The sequence below is a fragment of the Centropristis striata genome, chromosome 4 (genome assembly GCF_030273125.1).
Source record: "Centropristis striata isolate RG_2023a ecotype Rhode Island chromosome 4, C.striata_1.0, whole genome shotgun sequence".
In the NCBI taxonomy this organism is placed as follows: Eukaryota; Metazoa; Chordata; class Actinopteri; order Perciformes; family Serranidae; genus Centropristis; species Centropristis striata.
Window position 1 is genome coordinate 35,865,343 of NC_081520.1, and position 27,902 is coordinate 35,893,244.

Genomic DNA, 27,902 nt, shown 5'->3' on the forward strand with positions numbered 1-27,902 from the left:
CTGAATGAAAGGAGCTCTCTCTCCCACTCTCTCCTGCTGTCTGTATGTATGGCTCACGTCCGCTGCAGCAAGTGAGCACATGTCCAGAGCAAACACAGCGAGTCTTTCCAAGTGACTTCAAGCTGGAAGTAAATATTATTGCAGGAACTTCGGCTGAAGGTGCAACTTTATATTTTTGTCCCTGCTGGATTCTAGCAATGTGACTGCTTTCTTGTTTTTGTTTTTGAGTATTTCTGTGCATCAGGAAAATAACTTGCTTTTTTGAGAAATTGTCATGCAATGGACAAGTTTGAGAAATTGGAAGATTTGGACACTTCTTTCTTTTTGTAGTGCAGATAATCTGAGGACTGAATCTCTACTCACTCACAGAACTTTGGGACACTGGTTCTACCAACCTTCACCCACCACCAGGGACTGCAGATCTCCTCACTATCAACAGAATTCACTGGACCTGGATCAGTTTGACCTTACTTTACCCTATTAACACACATCAAGAGGGCAGCTTGCCACATAAACATAGTATCTGGATTCTGAGGTGTGATGCTGAGTCATTTTGTTTGACACACACACACACACACACACACACACACACACATGGCTGTCTGAAACTGGAGAAACCAGGGCATCAAATGAGGACATCCAATACTCCAAACTATTTCAGAAAATCTGACTTTGTTTCTCTCACATGCTGGTGGAGATGTAACATGTGCATTATTCTGAAAACAAAGCTTCCATCTTCTCACACAACATACTGAAATATAACAGCCAAGCTGCTTTGATTTACAGCATTATTGGGTCAAGGTCCTGAATTGAAATACAGCATCGTCCCACCATGACCCGACAGACCTGTAATTTGCATCACTCCTACCTCCCTCGCCTCCTTCTCCTCATCCTGCTGTTGGTCCTCCAGGCCTGGTGGGGGTGCTGTCACCCTCAGTGTTTGGACTACAAGCCTCCGTTTGAGCCCCAGCAGCCACTGCTCTTTTGCAAGGAGTATTCAAAGTTTGGATGCTGTGATCTGGAAAAAGATGCAGAGATATCTATCAAGTTTTACAGCATCATGGACAACTTTGACCATTCAGGCTATATGACCTGTGCCAAATATATACGCAGCCTCCTCTGCCAGGTAAGCGAAACATTTACTTGTTCAAATCACTATGATAATATTTGATTATGTGGTCAAAATCCTTTGAGCATCAACCAGATGTTCAATGGATAATATATGTTTCAGCCATTATATGATTATGTGCCTGAAACTATAGCATTTTACTGGAAACATACAACTTGTTGGTCAATTTCAGAGTAGAATCCATGTGGATTGAGTCCTCTATGTGTTTGTGTAGAGTGACAGTCCCACATTTGTGAACCTAAGGTGAAAATTTACCTGACTGTGGATGTTGTGTGCAGTCGTAACTTGGAAACCTGGTTTGGTGTCGAAGGTGTTACACCAAGACGTCTTAAAGATGATCATGGTTTGCAGTTTATTTAAACGTATCTATTCACATGGTTTGTTTTATCAGGTTGTAATAATATAATGTCATTTATATTTCAGTGAGCACCATAACACACAAAACCTGTCTGGAAATTCCAGTTTTTGGCTCACTCTGTGGTGAAACTGTGGTGTGGTTCGTCAGTGAGAACCTAATCTCAAGAGAGTACAGTAACCAACAAAACATGCGGTTTATTGGCTTCATGGAGAGGCTGACATCTGTTTGACAACGCTTACTCATGCTTAGCAAGCTAAACTGCAGCCTGAAGTATTGTTCATGTGTTTTTGGGTTGTGAACTAAATAACACAATGCGAAAAAAGTCAACTTTTCAACTCTGGTTTGGAACCAAGAATACAAACTAACCATTTGATTGAAACATTACAAATAAATCCAGAAGAAAATCCGTTGAGCCAAACATAGTAGAACATAACGTGCGATAAAAAAAGATGTCACAGCACACATAATTCTTCCAATTCATTCATTATCTAAGGGGGCTGGAGCCAATCCTAACTGATATTGGTCGAGAGGTCGGGTACACACTGGACAGGTCGCCAGACTATCACAGGACAGACATTCATGCTCTCATTCACTCCTATGGGAAATTTAGAGTCACCAATAAACATAAGTGCATGTTTTTGGACTGTGGGAGGAAGCCGGCGGACAACGAGAGAACCCACGCTGACATGGAGAGAGCATGCAAACTCTACACAGAAGAGTCACAAGCCAGTTTTGAACCCGCAGTCCTCTTGCTGTGGGGCTTGAAGTGTTCACTGTAGCCCAGCGCAAAATGATTAACTTGAAGTTGTCAGACAATGACTTGAAATAAGTCACTGGCTAACTTTTTCTCATGTGTGCAACATATGAAGTTAATCCGCAAAGAGTGAACCACGCTTCATCCTTTCCAGATTCCCAGAAAACTTTGTTAAGAGACAGACATAAGCGTGAGTTAGCTGGACTCCAGACCCTGAAGCAGAATGACTGAATGAGAAAAGATTGCAGCACTATTTAACCACACATTTACTGTACTTTTTTCCTTTTAGGCAATCCAAAAGAAAACAATTTAAAGGTTCTGTACAGCTTTAGGAGGTTTTTTTAAAACTGGAAAATAAACCAGTTTTCTCTTTCATTAACCTAATTCTATGGTAATCTCAATGGTTAGTGAACAACACACTGTGTGCAATGAAGTAGCAAGAAAAACACAAATAAAAAAAGAATAAATAAAACTTCTTAACATTTATACTGCTTGCAACAGAAACACAAATACTGCAACTTCCTCTAAGTGGTGGCCTTTTTCAAAGTTTGAAAATGTTATTTAATTTAATGACTATTTCTATATCAGTATCACAAGGTTTTTATTTCTTTCCTGAGCTGGCTTAATTTAAAGATCCAGCACTGAACTCTCCCCTTTACTGGCAGAATAAATCTCAAAGCCACACCCACACACTGATTACATAATTAGGTGCTGATTTTGCAGGCCAGATACTAACTCTGTGCAGATGGTGAGTGCAAGCTAAGTGATAAAGTCGGTGCCGTGCCAATTGGTTCTGGCACATAACCCTTGGATACAATCTTCAATCTGCAGAAGCCAAAGGGCTGTGCAACACTTTCATCTTTAATATCAACATCAAAACAATAGAAAAAACAAACTGCAAGTCTCCCTGGCAGCTTGCTATGTCATGCACTATGTTAAGACAGTGACAAATCCTCTGACTCCTAAAATATAGGTTTCTATCATTGTGGTAATTATAGCCCACTGTGGTTCTTTCGAAGCAGTGCTTCAGCGCACGTACGACTTGCAACAGTCTAGTTTGAGTTAGATACAGCCCGGGTCAAGAACAGTGTAAATATATAAAGCTAAGAGAGGGGTTCCTCACATTACATGCAGACTGACTCACAAGCATGTAATTTATTCATTTCTAAAAGGACCAGTGTGTAGGATTTAGGCCGATTCATTGGCAGAAGTGAAATATAATATTCACAACTATGTTTTCATTAGTGTTAAATCACTTGAAACTGAGAATTGTTGTTTTCTTTGGTAAGGAATGAGCCCCACATAGGGATAGGGATCGTTTCCTCTCTATGGAGACAGCCATGTTTCTACAGTGGCCTAAAACAGACAAACCAAACATCGGCTCTAGAGAGGGCCTTTTCCATTTTTACCTGAAAGACACTGTAGTTTGACATGCTTGGAAAGGCAGAGGTGAGCGGAGAGGTAATCAGTTTATTAGGGCCTCGGAGCAATCGCACCGAGCACTACTGTTATACTGTGGATTTCTTCTTATTCCTCTTCTGGACGCAATTTCGTCCCGCTACTAGTCCTACAACTTGAAGAGTTGCAGGACAAATTATATATCAAAACGTGCGGTTTGATCGGGATCGGTGTGCTATTACTTTTCTCTACAGAATACAAATTTTTCGCGACGTAAGTCGCGAAAAACTGCCCAAAATTTTGCATTGAAATGAATGGGACGGCTGACAAAAAATGAGCGAAAAAGAACAATAATTGGAGATTTTTAAACGTCTACTTCTCCGGCATAATTTCACCTAGAGACTCCATTTAAACTTTAAACAGTAGACACAAGTCTTGTGTATCAGTATATTAATCCACGTTTCGATAGGTCATATAGTTTTTTATCAATCCCTGTTCAATCACCATGATCATTTTTGGAGAAATTCTGAGATTATAATGGGTGTGTATTGCACGGAATGTTCGTGTCACAGTGTGTGACATCATCGCCAGAGTGTAGAGGGAGAGAAAAAATTCTCAAAAAATAAATTTGAAAACTGCGCTCCAGGCTGCAAATTCCACTCTACAGAAATAATTTATACATAGAAATGTAGGAAAATTTGTCTTCTCACTCACAATCCTCTGGTAAAGCTGTCAGAGATATAGTTTGGGCGTACGATGCAAAGATGTGCCACCAAAACCACCAACAGCCTCATTGAGTCCCATATTAAAAACGCAGGAAGATTTCGAAAAAAAGGAAGAGGGAACAGTTTTTTTAGATCGCTCTAACAAAGCTATTTTTTAATTTTTCTTTTAAAAAATCATATGTAGACGTTCAGGAAGAACTCGGGACGCTCAAAGTGAAGTCGGATCAATGATAGGTATTATGGTTTTGCCAAAAATGCTTTCTGTTCGAGGGCAGAAATTCGAGTCTGTCCACCTCTGCTGTCACTCTGCTGAACATTAACAGCTGCAGTTAATTCTGTTGATTGCTTTGATCTGATTGCCTTTGATCTTTGATGTGATTACAGTTACAGATACACACACACACACACACACACACGCACTAAAGTGCACACACTCCTCACACATGCATACACATGCTTCATACACGCACACACAGGTAACTTTATGTGATTTTAATTACACACACACACACACACACACACACACACACACACACACACACAGGTAACTTTATGTGATTTTTGCTACGCACACACACACACACACACACACACACACACACACAGGTAGCTTTATGTAATTTTTAATTACAAACACAAGCACACACACACACACACACACACACACACACACACACACACAAAGGTAACTTTATGTGATTTTAATTACACCTACACACACACACACACACACACACATATTTTGAGGTTAAAGGGCATAGTTTGAAATCTCTGAAGAATCTCATCATAGTGTACACACACCGGCAGTAGCCCCCGTGGGCCTTTCAAAATTTCCCCAGAGGAAATTTTCTAGTTATAAAATGTAACCTCACCACTAGATGCGACTAAATCCTACACACTGTCCCTTTAAATGAGAGCAAATACAGTCATGGAAAAAAATATTAGACCACCCTTGCTTTCTATAATATCTTGTTCATTTTAATGCCTGGTACAACTAAAGGTACATTTGTTTGGACAAATATAATGATAACAACAAAAATAGCTCATAAGAGTTTAATATTTAATATATTTAGAGTTAATATTTTCCATGGTTTTCTTTATAATGATTTTGGTTATTATCAAGAAAACCATGGAAAATGTCTAGATATCAGCTCTTAAAATATATATTTTTTGTCATTATCATTATATTGGTCCAAACAAATGTACCTTTAGTTGTACAAGGCATTAAAATGAACAAGAAATTGAAGAAAACTATTTTTTCATGACTGTATCTTAAAAGTAAACAAAAGCATTTGTGGTTTGAAACTTTTTAAATTTTTCATGATTTCAATCTTTTGACTAAAAAGGTCTGTCAAATAAATAGGAATACAACAGTATTTTTAAACTATAAATATATATATATTTTAAATTCAATTATTTGTTCAGATTTTCAAAGAAATCTTTTTAGCCTCACTCAGAACGTGTGTTATTTGAGGTAAAAGATGCCTTGGTGGTCAAATTAGCCCACTGCCAAGGTACTTATCCTGGGTAAACCCACCACACTGAGGCTCTCTGTCTCAGCGGCACTGCAGGGGCTTCCTGGCACTGATATCAATGAGACAGTGAAGAGAGACAGAGAAAGAAAGACAGATGGAGAGACAGACAGATAGAAGGGAAAATGGCAAATGTGTGTGTGTGTGTGTGTGTGTGTGTGTGTGTGTGACAGGGAGACAGGAGAGAGATTATCATCATCCCCAAGCTTAACTGACCAAACAAACAACCATTTCCTCCTCTGGCCATGGGTACAGGATATATCAAGTTCCTGCAGGAGAAGGGAAGAAATGAAGAGAGAGGCAGAGAAGAGGACAGAAAGAAAGAGAGTGAGGGGATAAAAGCAATGAAAATAAAGATAAAGACTGAGTGAGGCACAGATAAAACAGGAAAACAGGCAGGCAAATCTTTAAAAGTTTGATTAGTACAACTTGTGTGTGTGTTTGTGTGTGTGTGTGTGTGTGTGTGTGTGTGTGTGCGTGTGTGTGTGCTTGTATGTGTGTTGCAACTTGGTTTTTTAACTGAACACTGCCACTTGAAAACATTTAGTGAGCACTTAACTGAACAACAGAACACTGAATTAAGTGTTTCCCCTGTTTCATTTTTAATAAGTACCCCTGCATGTTTTAGGAAGGCCTCGCTCTCACAGCAGCAGAAGATACTGCAGATGTTCAAGTTTCCAAACAGCATGTGAAAGCACCATACCACAACAAATTTCCCAACACACAGACAGACAGCGTCCAACAATTCTTTACTTTGCCTTCTCTCACCACAATCACAACTACTGGGGCTTATAGCAGCCACATCCAGTAACTGACTCCAACAATGATTTAGGGTAAAGTTTAAAGCACAGACAGCTCCCTTTTCATTTCCCCCCTTCATCTCCCTTTTTTTTTTTACCCCTCTCTCTCTCTGGGGGTCCTGGTTCACACATTTACCAGCCATCTGTTTGCTATGACTCTTCTCTGCGTTCAGTAAAAACACCACCATGTGGATCGTTCAGTGCTGCACGTAGCATCAAGAAGGCAGACAACTGAAGAAATAAAGGCTTTTATTTCCTTCTAAACTTTGAATTTTAGTTTATTCTGAAACTGTACAGCGTAAACACCAAATTATAGTAGTTAGAAGTGGTTGCATTGTTAGGGAACAGCTGTTAGTACTTACATGAATTTATCCTACCCTATGATACTAAGAGCCAAAATAAGACTGTCTCAGAACAATGGCGGGTTTTACAGTTTCAGTGGGTCAAACAGGAGAAGGCACTGTGGACCAAACTGCCCTTGTGGACCAGTGATGACTTTAAAGCATGGGTCTCACACTCGCGGCCCGCGGGCCAATTGCGGCCCTCGTGACGATATTTTGTGGCCCCCCCACCTTGATATGAAAGTTTAATGTGAGTTTTATATGAATGGCACTTTACCGTGTTGTGTGTGGAAGGTCCCTTTATTGTGCAAACTGGAGCTTTGTTTCACTTCTTGTTACTATGACGACGTTAACAAAAAGAAAGCCAGCTGCTACCGGACCGTTTATTATCTGAAGTGTTGTTGTTACCGGAAGAAGTGGAAATGTTATGTAATGTAATTTTGTGTCTTTTTTGGGTAATTTTGTGTTTTTTTTAAATAAATTTGTGTCTTTTTTTTTTTTTTAATTTTGTGCATTTTTTGGGTCATTTTGTGTCTTTTTAAGGTAATTAAGTTTTTTTCTGTCATTTTGTGTCTTTTTTTAGTATTTTTTGTGTCTTTTTTTGGTCATTTTGATACTGCCTCCGGCGGCCCATAGGTAATTTGAGTTCGAGACCCCTGCTTTAAAGGGACAGTTCAGCACATAATGAAAAATACACACTACCTTATACTTTTGGTGCTATTATTCACATTATTCACTTTGTAAAGTCTCCAATTTGCTGAATGAAAACACTATGAGGCACCTTTATATAAAACATCTGCATGACCCTGTACTATACAGAGCCCTACTGTAAAATAAAGAAGATAAATCAAACTGTAGGAAGTACTATGAATTCATTTAGTCAAGCTTCCATCTGCTTCACATCCCAGTTTGCTTCAGAAACTGCTTTCATTAAAGAACCAGCAGCTGAGACTGAACACAGGTTTTGTTTTGCCCTGTGAAGCTGTTTTCCAGGAAGCCTCTGATCTCTGTACTTCATGTCATTTAACAAAGATTCTCTGTTGCAGTGAGCGTCTCTTCATCTCTTTTTTCCCAGGTTACTAATGATTTATTTATTAGTTTTTGGGTCATTTTAGTGGTTCCACTGAGGTGGAGCAGCAGCTGAAGTTGTGTGAGTACAAGAAATAAACAAAGCAAGAAATATAAATGTACAAAAGGGATTATACAATGCCACAATTGTTTATATGCTTTTACATTCAGTACATGAATGATTACTTGCACAGTAACTCATCTGCATATTTGAGAAAGTCCAACACAGATGCTTTAAAACTGAACTCATGTTAGACTAAAGAAACAACTGAATGATGTCAGAAATTATAAGTAACAAATTTGGAAGCAGGTACACAGTAAGACCCAGGGACACCTAACTTTCTTCCTTTTCTCTCTATTATATTCATAATTGATAATATGTCTTACTTAATAGGGATTCTTCAGCTTGAGATGAAGTAAATGTGGAAATTATTTATAAGAAGAAGATCCAGGTACAGCCACATAAACACATTACAGTGTTTCACACAGTTTGCCTGTGAAGATGTTCAAATAAAGTTCTAGTTTCTTGTGTGCACTTTCTGTTTGTTTATATTTACCAGATTTCTAAACTGGAAAGTTAGAAATACAGAAGAAGAAATTCAAATTCAGTTATTTGCTTTTGTTGCCTAAATGTCAAAAATGTTTTTTGGCAGAGTGAACTAATCTCTGGACATTATACACACACACACAGCATGACCAATACTTCTCTTAACCAGAAGCCCTGAATCAGTGGTGACCATAGTCACTTGGTTGTTTATATTTGGCTTCCAACAAACATTTTACAAGTGATTTTGTGCTTTTTGTGATTCTGGCTCTGTTGGCTCCCTGGAGATGATCGGTTAAGATGATCTGGCACTGAGTGAAAGAAAACCAGCTGACCACATTCTGGTTTGGGTGTCGTGCTTCCCTGTGCCTGCAGCTCACCATCCTGGGTGTGGACAGTGTGGTTGTGACTTAATAACTGACTGGACCTTCCTAGGATCCATTTATACGTACCAGTCTGCTCTCAGACAGCCTGTATATAACCCAGTCCTGACCAGTCATAGTGAGGTGGTGAGGAGTGGTGGTGAAATAAGTGCATGAATCCTATATTTATGTGATCCATGCGTGTCCTTAGCTTTACCTCTGAGATAAACACATTGGCTTAACTGATGGTTAATAAGCATAGGCACTGATGAAGATCTACGTAGATGGAAACAGAAATTTCCTAAAATATCTTCATGTATTTTTTTCAAACTTTGTGTTGATAGATGTTTCTTTTGCAGGAGTGTTCTCCATACGCTGCACACCTGTATGATGCTGAAGATGCTAACACACCCATGCGGATGCTGCCCGGACTGTGTGGTGATTACTGCTCCGACTACTGGCATCAGTGTCGCTACACGCTCAGTCTCGTCTTGGAGGACTCTGGGAACCCGCAGCAGTTTGCTAACCTGACGGCAACAATAGAAGAAGATCGCAGAAAGTTCTGTGAATATCTGGAGCTGAAGGACAAACATTACTGCTATCCTAATGTATTGACTAATTCAGGTACAGTATGGTGTATACACATGGTACAGATGTTTACGTTCATTCAGCAGTAGGCCATTGACTGTGTAAATGAAGTGGAAGTAACCAGCGCCTCATCATGAATCTCACTACATTTGTTGGCAAGACCCACCTTGGTTAGCAGCCCAATCAGGTTTAGTCAGGCATTCACCTCGAGAGATTGGGGTTGGTGATGGCCAAATAAAGCTTTTTTTTTTTTTTTTTAAACATTTGTTTATTGATTTGTCAGTGACATAACAAAATCAAGAGATGACATTACGAGAGTCAAAACAGTGTCAAGTGTAACAAGTAAAAAAATAAAAAATAATAATAAAAATAATACATAAAATGAAATCAGATAAGGAATAACTAATAGTAAGAAGAATTACCAAAAAAAAAAATAAAATAAAATAATTAAATAAATAAAAATGGAAGTGAACAACAAATACACAGAACAAAACAAAAACACAAATAGGTCACCCACTGCTAAATAAAAGTCTAATAATATGTTCACTCAAGCAGAGATAAATAAAAAACATTCCCAGCATGCTACAAAATCACACAAGAAAAACTCACAACTAGTAAATCAGGAATAGCCGTAAAAATCATTCAATAAAAATGGACCCCAAGTTTTTATCAAACTTTGCAAGAGAACCATGTATGGAGCACCTAACCTTGGCCAAATAAAGCTTGATCAAATGTCAAAACAAAATGGGGCTCTTTAGCTCTCTTCTCAATTTCCATCCCTTGAGATTTTTTAATTAATCCAAGAGCGCAATCTTATGGGGGCCAACAAATCCAACTAATGATTCATGAAGCTTTATGTGGACGTCAATAGTAAGGGTGAGGTTGGTCAGGGGATAGGACTTGAACAAATGTGTTTTCTAGTACATCACGCAAGCAAGGACGCTTAGTCAAATCCTTGAAAGCTACGCAGGTCCTGAGTTTGGCATTTTGGGCGTTGCCATCTTTGGAAGTGACCGAATGAGAGGGTGGAGCTGGGGACAGACGAGTTATCAGGTAATGTTCTACAATGTCATTTAGCAGACGCTTTTATCCAAAGCGATGTACATTTGAGAGTAAATACAACACAAGCAAAGATGAAGTCAAGAAACAACACAAGAGGAAGTGCCATGGGTTAGTTTGAGGCCATTAGGATGTAATTCCTTTTAAGTCGCGCGGGCGGTCAGTGCGAACAGTTTGTTTTATTTTATTTATATATCGTTGTCATTGGTGTAGATCAGGTGTGAAGGTGTTCAGTAAAGAGTTGGGTCTTCAGTCTCTTCTTAAAGGTTGATAAGGACTCAGCAGATCGGACGGAGTTCGGAAGATCGTTTGCATTAGATGCATTGGTTAGGAAGTTGCATCCGTTATAATCAAGTTAACTGTGATATTAAGTGGGACTATAATTTTGGCTAACAAAGAAATGGACATAAAAGTAGATGTACTTACTGGAAGAAATGGAAACCTGACTACTTAGAGTGAGTTTTAGTACAACCAAACCCTGGTTTAAGGCACGTTTACATACAGACCCGGAGGCTACATCCACGTCTTTTATACAGTCAAAGCAGCAGACAGAAACTAATGACACCTGTCTGATCTAATTGTGAGGTTGAGTTCAGGAAAAACTCAGAAAATAAACATATGTCATCACTTTTACTTACATAAACAGCCAACATGTACAAACAGGTTGCCATAGACTGAGATTTAAAAAAAAAATAATTCTAAATGGCAAGAACCTGAACTTGTGCTAACAAGACAGTCTAATTATGATTTATGAGCAGAAATTGCTTCTCCTTGTTTGCCTGTAAATACGGTTGGCTGGGTGGTATGATGATGATATGATATGACATGATATTTAAAACAGTAGATATATCCAAAAGGAGAAGCATAGTTAAAAGATTTGATTGTGACTGCCTCGCTAAATTGAATCGTTACATGTCATGCTGATATTATATTTCAATTAAAAGCAAAAGTGGAGAAATGAATGATGTGTTAATCTTCAGAAGCTGGCAGTCGTATTCTGTATTTGCTGAAGATAGACTTTCAATGCTAACCATAAAAAAACTGGAGAAAATAAGCTGGTGAGCTACTAATTGATCCTCAGACACACTTAAATTTAAATACAACTCCCAGACCTCTTCTCTGTGTTTGTGTCCTTAAAATGATTGATTCATTGTCTCTTCTTTACTCCTGGCTGCCTTTCTCATCTTCTGTATAATCTTTTCTGTCCCCAGATCTTAATGCTAACCTGGGCTCAGTTCGCGAGGATCCCAAAGGATGTCTGGAGCTGTGCTTGCAGGAGGTTGCCAACGGGCTCCGTAACCCCGTGGCCATGATCCATGCAAATGATGGGACTCATCGATTCTTTGTGGCAGAGCAGCTGGGTTATGTGTGGGTGTATCTGGCCAACGGCTCCAGGATCGACCGTCCTTTCCTCAACCTCACCCGTGCTGTCCTCACATCCCAGTATGCTGGAGACGAAAGGGGATTCCTCTGCATAGCCTTACACCCAAGGTTCCTATTTTCATGACTGTGTTGTTGAGACATTAACAATAGGCGATTCTCAATTGAAAACTGTGTCTACAGTCATGGAAAAAATATTAGACCACCCTTGTTTTCTTCAATTTCTTGTTCATTTTAATGCCTGTTACAACTAAAGGTACAGGTTGTTTGGACAAATATAATGATAACAACAAAAATAGCGGTAACACTTTACAATAACCATCATTTATAAACGGTTTATAGACCATTTAGAATGGTGAATACATAATTTATTAATGTTTAACTAACTTAATCATGTATAAATGGCAAATAGATGCATATTTATTTATAACATGTCTATTAATGTACGTTTATAGTTACTTTACCATTAACAAACAATTAAATTATAATTAATTGTTTATATATAGTTTTAGTTGCACCCATTTTAATATTTTTAACTCCATATTAAGTATGTTAATGATTTTGAAATGATTCATATACCTTTAATAAATTTGTTGAAAACATTTAACGATTAAATATGTAAAGCACTTTGTAAATGGTTAATAATTGGTTTGTAAACCATCTATAAACATTATTTAGTTGGTTATTGTAAAGTGTTACCAAAATAGCAGATATCTAGCCATTTTCCATGGTTTTCTTGATAATGATTTTGGTTATTATCAAGAAATGCATGGAAAATGGCTAGATATCAGCTCTTAACATGACTGTAAGTGCAAAGTATGACTTCTTAATGTTTCTTTGTTAAGGATCACTACGGTCAGAAAAGCCTACGTATACTACTCTGTGCAAATAAAGAAGGAGGAGAGGATACGTATCAGCGAGTTCACACTGTTACCCGAAGATGACAACCAAATAGACCACACCTCTGAGAGGTGAGGAGAGACATTCAAAGTCAGAGAAATACAAGTGGAAACAAAGGAACTGAGATTTTTTAGATTTGTGTTGATCCATGTTTAGTTTAAATTGAATATTTGTAAGTTCTGCAACTTGTACGTCTTGTTTTAGGACCATTCTTGAGGTGGTCGAGCCGGCATCCAATCACAATGGAGGACAGCTTCTATTTGGCCATGACGGGTACCTGTACATCTTTATTGGTGATGGTGGCCGAGCTGGGGACCCATTTGGGAAGTTTGGCAATTCACAGAATAAGTAAGTATAATTTCACTAATGAATGTGCTTGATTATGTCAGTGTTTCTAAAAGCGAGGATACACCCTCTGAGGTCTCATCTGCAGACAGCAAATGCACACACAGATCTATTCATACTACTACTACAACTGAGGGTCTGCATTTTACGCATGCACATTTCCCAATCCACAATCCATTCAAGTTGGTTGCGGTAATGCACCATAACACTGGTTGGTAATCTCCAAATTAATCAAGAATAAGGAAAGAAAATTGCAATCTTTGTGTTCCTTTGAAGATGAAGTACAGTCATGGAAAAAAATATTTGACCATTATTTTCTTCAATTTCTTGTTAATTTTAATGCCTGGTACAACTAATGCCAGGTATGTTTGTTTGGACACATATAATGATAACAACAAAAATAGTTCATAAGAGTTTAATTTAAGAGCTGATGTCTAGCCATTTCCCATGCATTTCTTGATAATAACCAAAATCATCGTCAAGAAAACCATGGGAAATGGCTAGACATCAGCTCTTAAATTAAACTCTTATGAGCTATTTTTGTTGTTATCATTACATGTGTCCAAATAAATGTACCTTTAGTTGTAACAGGCATTAAAATGAAACAGAAATTGAAAAAAACAAGGGTGGTCTAATATTTTTTCCATGACTGTATATAGATATGGGTAACAGGATTCCTTGAAAAATCTATCTTCCAAAAAAGCATCTGTGTTGTTATCATCTTCTTTGTTTTTTACTTCTACTTCTACTTCTTGGCGGCTCTCAAACATTTCTACAATTCTATAATGTCCTTTAGCAGACGTTTTTATCCAAAGCGACATCCATTTGCCATTGATGTGGCCTGTGACATGAAATGTTGGCATTATATTTTAATCTTTCGCTGTCCATTTCAATACTTTCACTTTAAGTAGCTTACATTTAAGACACTAGTCTGCTACTGCGTCACTGTGTAAAGTTTTGTGACTGCATTTTTCTATGTGGCCCTCAATCATATTCTGGCTCCCTAAATTGGCACAAAACTTGGAGCACCTCTGTCTTGCATCTAATTCCTGTTGTGGTTACCAACATTTGTTTTCATGCCATAACAACCAACCTGAAAGTGAGCGGCACATCTATGACGTGTGTTTCACCTGTAATTGTTTGAAAATGATTGCATAGCTTCAGTCTGATATGCAATTTAAAATCATAAACCAAAGATAAACACATCCTTCTGATTCCTCAAGGAGGTTGTAAAAATTCTAAATTGTAAAAGTGCTCGTCATATGAAATTTTGCCAGACACCATGACGTTGTTAAAATGTTGGCAACATAAACATATATTCAGAAAATTACCAAAGTCTGATTAGAACGAGCCAATCCTGCCAAAAAGGAGTTCCAGTTAATTAAATTCCAGTTATGCCAAATGAGAAGGTTTGTAATTATGGAAAAGACACTCAAAGTGCTGTGTTGCAACTATAAATGATGGCTTTTTGAACACTGGTTATCTTCCACTTATTAAAATCCCATAAACTGAGGATCTTAGTAGGCTGGGAACCTGCTCATATAATGCAAATATATAATATAAATATGTACACCAATAAAGATTACTGCAGAAGAGACAGAAGTTTCCATTTATAGTCTTATAGTAATGGTGGAATACATGTACATTGTGTGTCCATTTTTCTTAATCTTTAGGCTAAAGCAATGAAAAATATAACAGTAAACCACATTTAATATCTGGTAGTAGTCCCCAGGTGCCAATGGGATTGTTATATAGTTGAAAAGTCAAGGAGAGTTGGCATGATGTGTTTATGTCAATAGCAGTGCACATGGAGTTTATAAAAGGAGCTTTTATTAAAGGGCCTGCAGGGCCTTATGAGTCTTTTCCTGTGTTAGTAAACATTACTCTCCTCTGAAACCACATGACCTTTACGGTATAATTAATTTAATTCATCCAATAAATAGGCTTGCTGTATCTTAAGGGCAATGTGTGTTTGTGCCTGTATGTTAATGTATGCATATATGATGATGCTATGATGTTATTTTCACTGCAGTGAAGGTTTTCCCTCAATTCAGCCATGAGCTACAGCTGTCATTCCTCATTTGATCAATCTCACAGGCTTAAATGTTAATTACAACCGAACAATAAGGTAGGACGTGCAAATATTACTGCTTATTTACAGTATACGCGTCGCACAATATTGCAAGAATTTCATGCATTACGCTTCCAATTGTGGAGCTGACAAACACTTGGATTATGATATAAATTTAAAACAGTTGAAGTAATATTGCAGCTTCATGCCAAAAAAAAAATAGGCTTCTTTTCTTCCAGAGGCTAAAATTACACTTGAATGCTAATGGTGCTGTTTGTCTTAAAGACCAGCCCAAAATCACTGTGGCAAACCCTCTGATGAAAAAGTTAATTTTATCAGCAGCAGGTTAATGACACAGTTTACGAAACATTTAGCGAGGTTTATCTGAGATGCTGACAGCTTTTCTCCAGACAGCTAAGTTTAGACACTTAGCTGTTTCTGAGGGGTTTTGTTGACAGGCATTAGCTGTTCTGGGAATGAGGGAGGACACAGCCTGCCAAGTCTAATATTGACACTACACATTGCGGACTGCCACACACTGGTATGTGGAGGGGAGGGAGAGAGAGAGAGAGAGAGAGAGAGAGTTAGGGAGGCAGGGTTTGAAACGAGTGGAAAAGGAGTGAGCAGGAGAAAGGTGCAAAGTATATGATAGGGGAGGAAAGATGGAGAAAGGGATAGTAAGGTAGTGCAACAGGACAAACAGAGATTTTGCAAAAAGGACGTGAACTCAGGACGTTACTGAACTAAGTAAGGACGGTAACTGAAAGGCAGGAAAGTTTGATGTTGGAAAGTTGTATGAGAAAGAATGAGGAATGAATAAACAGAAGAATAAAGAACTAAGAGAAAAAAAATTATGATAAAAGGAGATGATAGGAAAGTGTAAGGTCAAAGGTCAAACATACGTTACCAGTGGTGGAATTTACATCAACATCACATTTACTTACTTACTGTAGCTGACAGCTTTAGTGACTTTTCAGGTCGAGATTTAACATGAAAAACATTTCTTTTTTTTTAATTAAACCTCATAAAAATATATTAAGTAGTTTTAATGAGCCCTACTTTGAGAAAATTAAAACACTGCTTACATGAATGCATCAATAATAATATTGTAAAATCCAATATTATATTTGGAATATATGAAACAATCTGAGTGGGGCCATTCTTCATAACGAGTACTTTTACTTTTGATGCTTTAAGTCAGGGGTCCCCAAACTACGGCCCGCGGGCCACTTCTGGCCCGCCAGAGCAATTGGAGTGGCCCACTTAACTATCCCAAACAATCCCTCTAAACATGGCCTGTTTTTTTTAAATTGCATTTATTATATATTTATTTATAAAATATCCACATGTAATGACTAAGGTAGGCGTTCTAATTAAAATTGACCTTAGTTGTGAATTATTTACAGTAGTAGCTAATTTTCACCCCCTCACACAATGGTATATTCCAATCTACGTGATGTCAAGCTGTAAGCGTCAAGTTTTCGCGGGCAAGGCAAGCTAACGGAAGAGAGACGGTCAACAAAATGTAGAAACGGAAAATAGATTCTGAATGCAGAATCAATTTTCACCTGTACCTGTTACAAAATCACATCACCTCATTGTTAACTGGCATCAGCTTGTGCTTTTATTTTCTACAAAATAAAAGGAATATCTGTGGTACTTCAAATAAACATGTGAAGACTTTTTCTTATTTTTGGAAGACCAACAGGTGGTGCCAAGGCCAACAAATGATCATTATATTTACACAATAACACTGGTGGTCACTTTGGCCCATATCATTTCCTGTAGACCCATCACAGAAAGAAAAGTTGATGTGGCCCCCACCGAAAAAAGTTTGGGGACCCCTGCTTTAAGTACATTTTGATGCTGATACTTTTGTACTTTTAATTCAGTAAGTTATGAATGCAGGACTTTTACTTGTAGTGGAGTAATTTTGCAGCATGGTATTAATACTTTTACTTAAGTAAGGGGATCTGACTACTTTTACCACCACTGTACGTTACAATGAAAAATAAACAAAAGTTGAAGGTCTTTTTGTATCAATCTAAAAAGAGAACTAAACCAGCCACTCAGCCCCTTCAGTCTCGAAGCCTTTCTGAATAACTCTCTCATGTTCTGTCTGTGCTGCGCAGGTCAGCACTCCTGGGCAAGGCGCTGCGTATTGACGTTGACGACAACGACGATGGCGCCCCGTACAGCATCCCCTCAGACAACCCATTCCTAGGGGAGAAGGGAGCACGGCCCGGTAAAACGCTTAATACGTTTCCAATCTGTTGAAAAATGTTATTTATGCCTGGCAGTAGTGGAAAGTAACTAAATACATTTACCTAAGTGTTGTACTTAAGTACAATTTTAAAGTACCTGAGTATTTCCATTTTATCTAACTTTTTACTCTTTCTTCTCCACTACATTTTGAGGCAAATATTGTACTTTTTACTCCTCTACATTTAGCTGACAGCTTTATTTACTTTTCAGGTTGAGATTTAACATAAAATATATGATTAATTTAAAGTGATTAGACTTTTTTAAATTTTAACTTCATGACAGTATATTAAGTAGTTAAATGCAAAAAATGTAATTGCAAAATAAAACACTGCTCACATAAAAGCATCAATACATTAATGTAATAATATATTTAGAATATATATAAAACGATCTGAATGGGTCCATTCTGCATAACGAGTACTTTTTTTCCACTATTGATACTTTAAGTACATTTTGATGCTGATACTTTTGCACTTTTACTAGATTTTAATGCAGGACCTTTACTTGTAGTGGAGTAATTTCACAGTGTGGTATTAGTACTTTTACTTAAGTAAGGGATCTGAATACTTCTCACACCACTGATGCCTGGTCACTTTTAAGAGTAATTGAACATTTAAGATCAATGGCACAATTATTAGATTCTATAATGTGCACACAGAGGTTGTAACTGCAGATGGTCTTCTGTGACTGAGTTATTCAGTAAACACTGTCAGTTCAAAACACAATAAAAGAAACATGTCTTGTATTTGTGTGCAGAGATTTATGCCTATGGAGTTCGCAACATGTGGCGTTGCTCCATCGACCGAGGTGACCCCGTCACAGGCCGGGGCGGAGGCAGGATGTTTTGTGGTGATGTCGGCCAGAACAAATATGAAGAGGTGGACATTATCGTTAAAGGTATGATGATTTTAAGTTTAAGCAACATTTCACTTGGGATATTTCAATCTATTGTTTGTAGCGCAAAAACCTCTGAATGAATTATTCCTCTAACGGCGTTCAAGATTTATTTCAACCGCTCCAAATTAAATGCTTTATTCTTAAATGACGTGGCTGTCATTTCTCATTTCCATGTCATATAAAACTCTCAGAGACCTCACAGACAGTGAGTCACACATCATAGTGTAATCTCAGTCTTCTCCCTAACAATTAGGGTGAATGGGTCCTGAAACAAACATCTAATTACAGCCAAAACAAATGCACCTTATTTGTTTCACGGCACCAACATTTTTATACTGCATATTCATATTTATTCTGCACTGGAATTCTACTCCTTAATACATACTCCTTCTTTAGACACTTTATTTTTACATTACATTTTATTGTATTATATTTTATTGCTTGAAGTATGCCTAGGTTGTTCTTTTTATTTAATTGTGTTGTCTTTGTCTCTGTGTGTAATGCTGCTGCTACACTCTAATTTCCCAGCTTGGGATAAATAAAGTCTATCTATCTCTCTCTCTCTCTCTCTCTCTCTCTATCTATCTATCTATCTATCTATCTATCTATCTATCTAAATAACTTTGACAGTCCAACTGTTTTTTAACAGTATATTTACTCCGTTATGATGCAATGCCATTTAGAAAGAATTATAATGGCAATAACTCCTCTCCTGGCGTTGCAATAACTTTGTCTATACATGTTTAAAGGAGGCAACTATGGATGGAGAGCCAAAGAGGGCTTCAGCTGCTACGATCGCAAACTCTGTCAGAACTCTTCCCTAGGTGAGTAATGTTGTCATGAACCTCTTTCACTTTTTACAATTCATACTACTAAGAAGTATGACAGCCCTGAGTGGCAAGAAAGAAAAAACACTCTGGTGACCAATTGTTTAAGTCTGATCTAAATACATATAAATAAATACGTTTTGCCAGGAAAATCTAATCTGTAAAATCTGTGAAGAAATAAAGTTAGGGCAGGTTTGTATTTGTAATGTTCATTTTGTCCACAAGAGGCTGTTCTAGAAAGTTTGAGTGAGATTTGGTATCAGTGAAGTTTGATTCGTTTTATGAATAGGCTTTCTGTGACACCACCCACCACAGCTGTCTGGTTCATCACTCTTCAGCCACTAGAAATTCAGTTTAAACAGGCAAATTCACAGTTTTAGAGCATGTGTGGATGAAAACCAAGGCACTGGTTTCACAGATGAAAAAGAAAATCTGCAGAGTAAACAATTTAGATTGGACTCCATTAGATTTCATTTTTTCATTTCCTTCTCAAGGCTTCTGTAGAGATGGATAAAAATGTAAACAATATATGTACTGTCACTGTTAAATTGAACTTAGTTTAAGTATGTATTCTAGTCCAAATTACTTTCTATATATATTTCTCATCCTTTATCTTCAGTGTACAGAATGTCACTAAAGTCTTCTTGTTAAGATGATAAACTGATGTGTTGTTCTATGTCTAGATGACATCTTGCCTATCTTTGCCTACCCCCACAAGTTGGGCAAATCAGTGACAGGAGGGTACATCTACAGAGGCTGTCAGATGCCCAACCTCAATGGACTCTACATCTTTGGGGATTTCATGAGTGGGTGAGTTTTTCTGCATTGTTATGAAATCTAAACTTTAAACATCTATGGACACATTCTGTCCTGTCACTGCAAAGACCCAGGGTCTGATGTATGATCATGGTAATTGCAACACCATCACAATACACTTTAAAACAGTGTGAAAAGCAAAAACTAAAAAAAAATGTACTGAGCTATTATGCACAGGTTGGCTTTTATATTCATGGTCAAAATACATGTATATGAAGGTATTTCCTGTATGGGGATAGATGTTATATTTGTGTTAATGTGCTGTTTGTTTCTGTTGAGGCGTCTGATGTCTCTCAAGGAGAATCTCACCTCAGGTGAATGGCACTACAATGAAATCTGCATGGGAAGAGATCAGACCTGCAGATTCCCCAAACTCATCAACAGTTACTATAAATATATCATCTCTTTTGGCGAGGATGAAGCAGGTATGAGCCATTTGTGTTTACTTCTGGTGTGTTGCCAACATCGCTTATATATAGACATGATATAGACAAGGAATAAATCTAGCCTACACATATTTCTACATAATTAAAAGTGAAAATTAACGGTGTGGAAGTGTCGTGTTGTGTATTTTCTTAACTTTCGGAATTGCTGATAATATTAAATTGTGACCAAAAGGATCCAGTTCAGTGTTTGACTTTAAATCTGGTCTTAATTAAAGTGTGTTGCACACATGCTGCTGGTCTAAAATAATCTCTTCCGTCCCTCTGAAAATGCCTTGGAGGAGATTTAAGTTGAAAAGTTCAAGCAAAGCCCTTGTTATATTTCTTCTCTTTCCCTTTCCATATCTTCTGTTTTGCTATTTTCCTTCCTCTTTCTTGCTCTTCTTTCATCCATATTCAATATAAATATGCCCTTCCCTCACTCCTTTGTCCCTGATGTTCACCATCTTTTCACCTCCCTCTCTCTGTGCCTCACTCACTTTTCTCTTTCTCTGTCCATTTTTCTAGGTGAACTGTATTTCTTAGCCACAGGAGCCCCGAGTGCCACAGCCAGAGCAGGAATCGTCTATAAGATAGTGGACCCTTCCAGGTAACTAACCATTACAACACATGACTGCAGCAACACATACTCTTTCATCATACCCACAGGAGTGTTTGGAGTAGACCAATTGTGAGTGTGGCAACTTCACCAGAAAAGAAACTTACAATCAGCTAACCAAGACTTCGATTGGACTGGTATTGCATTCTATCCAACATATGCTTAAAGGTACCATATTGTAAAAATAAAATCTCCATGTCTTTTTTAAAATTATAAATCAGGTCTAGGGGCAATATAAATAATACTGGGAAAGTATCAGCGGAGAAATGCAAACAGCCTGAATTCAGAAACGTTCCCTTTAACCCATTGAAGCCTGGAAAGCGGATACATCGTTTTGTAGTATTTGTATAGCCTCTCAAATACTTTTTGAATTTAATTTCTATCTGCTACAGAGGCTGAAAAATCTATTATTTAGTAGAAGCGTTGACACTTCTGTTGAATTTCCAGAAAAACTTCAGGTTTTAGGGGCTTATTTTAAAATCGCCCAGAGGTTTTACAGGAAGTTTTAGGCGTCAATAGGTTAAATGAGCTGTCAGGATTTCCTTTAAGGTTGTGATTTCACAGCTTTACTATAACAGTAGAAAGTGGAGCTAAAGCACATTTACAGTCATTCCCCAGCTGCAATGATGGTGCAGAGATGCTGGAAGACCCGGAAACACTGACCAATCAGAGCATGTCCTGACCTGTCTAGTTCCACCGCTGGTTTTGAGTGGCGGCCTAATCTTGAACCAGTTCTTTGCTTTTCGGCTGCCAAAGAACTGGCTCAGGGCCAGGAAAACTGGTTCCAGAGCCACACCAACTCTTTGCTGGTCTTGAACCTTGGACCACTTATGTCAGGGGCTGGGTCGGGATTATTGTGACCAACTAAAAAGTGTGTCACTCATTTTACTTGCTTCACATGCTAGCGTTAACAGGCTAGCATTAGCGGGCTAGCGTTAGCTTACAACAAAGGCTAACATTCACATGTTATGTTCAATGTTAATAAGAACGTAATTGCCATCCATAGCATTCAAGACAAGCAGCACAAATGCATTGTATCAGTCGTGTTTGGATGCCAATGTAGGGTCGTAAAGCCAGGAGCAACATTTGTAAAGAAATGATGTAGTCCGCCATTGTTGTTATTAGGGCCTCGGGGCAATCGCACCGAGCACTGGTCCCATACAGCAATAGCTGTAGGGACCAGTGCTCGGGGCAAAACTGTGTATTGCACGGAATGTTCGTGTCACAGTGTGTGACATCATCGGCAGAGTGTAGAGGGAGAGAAAAAATTGTCAAAAAATAAATTTGAAAACTGCGCTCCAGGCCGCAAATTCCACTCTACAGAAATAATTTATACATAGAAATGTAGGAACATTTGTCTTGTCACTCACAATCCTCTGGTAAAGCTGTCAGAGTTATAGTTTGGGCGTACGACGCAAAGATGCGCCACCAACACCAGCAACAGCCTCATTGGGTCCCATATTAAAAACGCAGGAAGATTTCGGAAAAAAGGAAGATGGAACAGTTTTTTTAGATCGCTCTAACAAAGCTATTTTTTCATTTAAAAAAAAAAAATCATATGTAGACGTTCAGGAAGAACTCGGGACGCTCAAAGTGAAGTCGGATCAATGATAGGTATTATGGTTTTGCCAAAAATGCTTTCTGTTCGAGGCCAGAAATTCGAGTCTGTCCACCTCTGCTGTCACTCTTTCGGAACATTCACAGCTGCAGTTAATTCTGTTGATTGCTTTGATCTGATTGCCTTTGATCTTTGATGTGATTACAGTTACAGATACTCACACACACACATGCACTAAAGTGCGCACACTCCTCACACATGCATAAACATGCTTCATACACGCACACACAGGTAACTTTATGTGATTTTAATTACACACACACACACACACACACACAAGTAACTTAATGCGATTTTCGCTACACACACACACACACACACACACACACACACATTTTGAGGTTAAAGGGCATAGTTTGAAATCTCTGAAGAATCTCATCATAGTGTACACACACCGGCAGTAGCCCCCGTGGCCCTTTCAGAATTTCCCCAGAGGAAATTTTCTAGTTATACTTGCTGGGAGAGTGGAAACGTATATAGACATATACAATGACGTAATGACGTGGCTCTTGAGCCTGTGGAAAAGCAAACAGGTTCTGAGGCGGTTCGCAAGTCCAGCACCAGCCCAGCGAAAGACCTAAGTGCGGGTTGGTTGAAAAGGGATATAGGTGTATTTAAAGTAGAAAAGTTGATCTTTGGTAATATATTGCATGTGTGTGCTTACTCTTGCTGCCCTGACTACACAGGCGAGCAGCACCAGGAAAATGCAGTGTCAAGCCATTACCTGTTAAGATAAAAGGAAAATTGATTCCCTTCTATCCCAAAGAAGGTAAGGAAATCTCAAAATAATGTTTTTTTTTTCTTACATTTTCTGTGTGTGAAACATTGCCATGTGCACTTCACCAAAACTTCACCAGAGATTTATGTGTTGCGTGTTCACAAAATACTGTCTATTATTCTCATTATCCTAATGTGCATCATAGTTAAACAATATAAACATATGTATCAAATACTGTATAGGTTTCCTGATGTCGTACAAATGTTTTTCTTTGCAGAGTATGTAATCGACAAGAAACCAACCACCACGGCTGTTCCCACGACAACCACGAGAAAAACTACAACAACAACAAAAACACCACCAAGACGAAAAACACCTATAATAATAATAAAACCACCAATGCCAACAAGAAAAACTATAAGAAAAACGCCACCACCAACAACAGCAACAACAAGAAAAACAACATTACAGACAACAAGAAAAACAACACTGAGAAAAACACCAACAACTATAAAAGCAACAACAATAAAAACAACCTCAGCAGCAACAATAAAACCAACAACCATACCAACAACTGTCCAGACGACCATGGCAACCACCCCCGCCACAACCACGCCCCCTGGTAGGCTTACTAGTGCACATGTTTACCCAGCCAGCTCCACTGATCACCCAACCACTAGGTCCGGTCAGTACACAACCACTAAGTCCACTGCTAGCATTAAACCCACCAGTGGATCAGTGCAGGGAGAAGCCACCAGCCTTAGACCAAGTGGCTTCTTCTTCTGCGCTCTAATTTTGCTTTACATTTTTACTTGCTAATAGCCATATTTACTAATATCTGTGCAATTTACTTCCCGTTGATTATTAATAAAACTTGCTTCACCGCTTTTAAATGGCAATACTTTAAATTAGTTGTACACATCTTAGTTGGTGCATGTCAGCTTCAGGCTATAAAATGCCTCAATTTATAATTTAAATATATAAAAAATATAATAGTAATATAATAATAAATAGTTTGGCAGCTAAGTTAAAGTTGGTTTTACTGTACTTTTTTTTTTTTCTTTCTCCCGCTTTTAACCCAGTTTTGGTCTGTATATCAGTTTAAAATATTGCAGGGTAGAAAATAACTTGATTAACGCTCACTTCCGGCTATTATAGTGTTATCTATTCAAAGTTCTATAATAGCTTTATAAGCAAGAGTAGGAAGAGTGTAAACTACAAATTAACTCTTTTATCGCAGCTATAGCAGTGTTTTCTTGCACGTTGACAATAATCAAGATGATTAAATGTGAGCTAAATAGTTAGGAGATAAATAAATTGCAATAAAAGTGCTTTGTTTAAAATTATTTTATGTTTTTTGTGGCACAGGAAAAAAATTTCCTGAGCTCAAACTTGATCATTTTTTATTACATAATATATTTATATTTAACACTTCTGACATTCCTTAAATCAATATGCACCAATTAAGTAATTATTTGATGGAATTTTCTTCTTTTACTGTTGCTTCTTATCTGTCATTGCACTTTGCACTGGTAAAGTAGAAAAAAATTACTTTGTAGAAGAAAGAATAGATACTGTAAATCATATTTACCTAATTAAATAAGAATAAAATAGCAGTCAAGTTTTTATAAATCAAATACATAAAGTACAGTAGTGTTCCAATGTCTCAACTTGGTAACCGAAAGCAGATGTCAGATATAGAAGGTGAGGATGAGCTTTTTGCACAAGTTTGTGTCAAACTCAGGTATGGAGGAATTAGCAAAAGGGGCATTCATTCCCAACTTTAATTCCTGTGAGCATGTTATTCTTTGGCTGGTCTAAAGCAGGGTAAATGGTGCTTATTTATGTGTTGGGTATTTGCACTACTTTAATTTAAATCAGGTACTTTGGTATTATTTATTTTGAATAAATGGTTCTGCATCAGCCTCAGTTTGGACATTCATCTTTGTGTGTCTGTGTTTATATCTTTTCTTTTCCCGTCTTTAAGGATAACTTTGATTTAAATGGCTTTAGTGAAATCTGAAGTTTGTAAAACATACTCAGTTCTCAAATTATCAATTTGGTGAATGGGTTAAAGATATTTTGACATTTTGGAAAATATATTTATTGGCTTTTTTTGCAGAAAAGATTATATCTGTACGGTTACAGAGGGAAATAGCTAGCCTGGCTCTATTCAAAGATAACAAAATCCTGCTGCCTGCACCTTTTAAAGCTCACTAACTAACACATCTCATTAGTACAAATACCAAAGTGTGATGACTATTTGACACTTGACTTTAGTTTTAATCTGTTAAAACAAAACTGATTTACCACTTTTTTTAATCAAGCCTGGCCCATTTCCAGTATTTATGCTAAGCTAAGCTAAGCTAAGCTAATCAGATGCATATTTACCATTTTGATACAAGAGTGGTATCGATCTTCTCATCTAACTCTCCGCAAGAAAGTGAATAAATGCATTTCCCAAAATGTCATACTTTTACTTTAAAGAAAGAAATCACATTGTAAAACTACTATTCAAATAAAGAGGGTGATTCTGTCTCTCCATCAGGTTATCGCACAACCGCCATGACGGCAGCCTTCTCTAGGATCGCGCAAACCCCAATCATCACCTCACCTCCAGCCAGGAAACATGGGAGACCCCTTCAGTACAATCCTTTTACCACCTCCCAACCTTTAACCTCACCACAACCTCCTCCTTCTCCATCCACAACCTCCCTGAAACCGCACCAGAGGACTCTGACCCCTGCACGATACCCAGAGCGTGCTGAAGCCTCGACCACATCCCCACCACGGTCGCCATATTGGAGCCAGAAACCAACAGCATCAGGCTTTAAGCCCCAGGGACCGCCAATCAACACAACGCTGCCTAAATCGCAGGAAGAGCGGCTGTGGCTTGGAGAGAAGTTAGAACGCACCGGGGAGGGTAACCAAGTATTCAAGAGGCCTCGAGGTCGAGGTCGAAAGAGAGGAAGAAGGCTGCGGGTCGGCTCAGTGCGACTGGTAAGCGCCGATGGTTTATCGGATCGAGGTAGAGTGGAGATCTTTATCCGTGGCGAGTGGGGGACAGTGTGTGATGATCTTTTCACCAGCAAAGCAGGTACTGTAGTGTGTCGACAGCTCGGCTTCACGACGGCATTGGCGGTGATGAAGAGGGCTGCGCTGGGCGAGGCCGACCGCAGCGTCAGGATCCTGTTGGATGACGTGGAGTGTGAGGGCGAGGAGGGGTCGTTGCTGGAGTGCAAGAGATCCAGAGTGGGGAAACACAACTGCTCACACGGGGAAGACGTAGGGGTAATATGCGGTTAGCATGGAGGGGTGAAACGTAAAAGAAAAGTAAAGAAGAAAAGGAGGAGACGGTGAAGAGATGTTTGGTTTGTGTGACATAGGAAACAGAAAAGTGACAGGATGAGAAAGAAGAGAAGAAGAGAGCATTTGAAGAAGGTGCTGAGGTTATTAAAGACTGCTCATTTTTAAGTATTAATGATGAAGATGTCAGTTTACTAAAATTCTATGGATTTATTTTTTCCACTTTTACATATTAATGTTTTATTTGTCACTTCCCTTCCACACCATCAGATTTTTCTCCTAAACTCACTCAGTCTATGTTGCACATAATACCAATTATTATAGTTCATATCAACAAATAAACATTTATGTTGTTACCTCTCCCTAGCTGAGGAAATCTCATTAACTTCTCCAACTCTTATTCTTAACCACAGCACAATGAAGGGCCTGATCATATCAGCATTAAGTATTGGGTTGGGCAGTTGTTTCTATTTTCGTATCCAAGGCTACGCCAAACACGTACCATTAAGCAACTGTCGGTGGAGCAGCTACTGCAACACCACGCTTACACTAAAACCAATAAAACTAGTTACAACACCTACTCATCAGCAGTGTTGATAGTAAATATGGCAACTGTTGATGAAAGATCATTTTAAGATCATCTACCAAGTGATTTGATGTTTGTGGTGCTACATCATTTAGCATCTTTTTTTGATGAATGTAAAATTTGATCGAATTACTCAAAAATGCTTAACGTGGACTGAGTGACTATTGGGGAAACTGTGTATATATTCTGGCTATGTGTTCTGTTTACATACATTCTAGACATCCATGATGTCAACAGATATTTGTATTTTTGTACTGTTCATTTCAGCACGTTTATTTTATATAGAAGCTTTTTAAAATTTGCATTTTGATACCTTTTTGAATGTAGTTTTAAGATGAACAGATCTAAAGAGTTTTAACAAGGAGATGCTGGACATTCTGTCTGATGAATGTAATAAAATGTTTCCACTTTTATATAAGAAGATTTGAAGGCACAGAGTGCCTGTGATATGAATAAAGTTTTACTGCAAAATGA

The 27,902-nt window shown here is 38.1% G+C and overlaps 1 protein-coding gene across 1 annotated transcript; it reads left to right on the forward strand.

The window, feature by feature from the left end:
- si:ch211-136a13.1 (HHIP-like protein 1) lies at positions 1-27,902 on the forward strand. Its single transcript, XM_059332223.1, has 14 exons — positions 1-1,126; positions 9,371-9,635; positions 11,870-12,149; positions 12,884-13,009; positions 13,143-13,286; positions 17,487-17,599; positions 18,376-18,516; positions 19,266-19,340; positions 20,027-20,153; positions 20,439-20,584; positions 21,110-21,191; positions 23,505-23,587; positions 23,814-24,158; positions 26,085-27,902. The coding sequence occupies exons 1-14, from the start codon at positions 833-835 to the stop codon at positions 26,840-26,842; spliced, it is 2,979 nt and encodes a 992-aa protein (XP_059188206.1). The 5' UTR covers positions 1-832; the 3' UTR covers positions 26,843-27,902.

Excerpts from the sequence above, each read along its gene's own strand:
- si:ch211-136a13.1 (XM_059332223.1), top strand. The coding sequence starts at position 833 with ATGACCCGACAGACCTGTAATTTGCATCACTCCTACCTCCCTCGCCTC. Across the intron at positions 1,127-9,370 it reads TACGCAGCCTCCTCTGCCAG|GAGTGTTCTCCATACGCTGC; the intron begins GTAAGCGAAACA and ends TTTCTTTTGCAG. Across the intron at positions 18,517-19,265 it reads GGTGGACATTATCGTTAAAG|GAGGCAACTATGGATGGAGA; the intron begins GTATGATGATTT and ends ACATGTTTAAAG.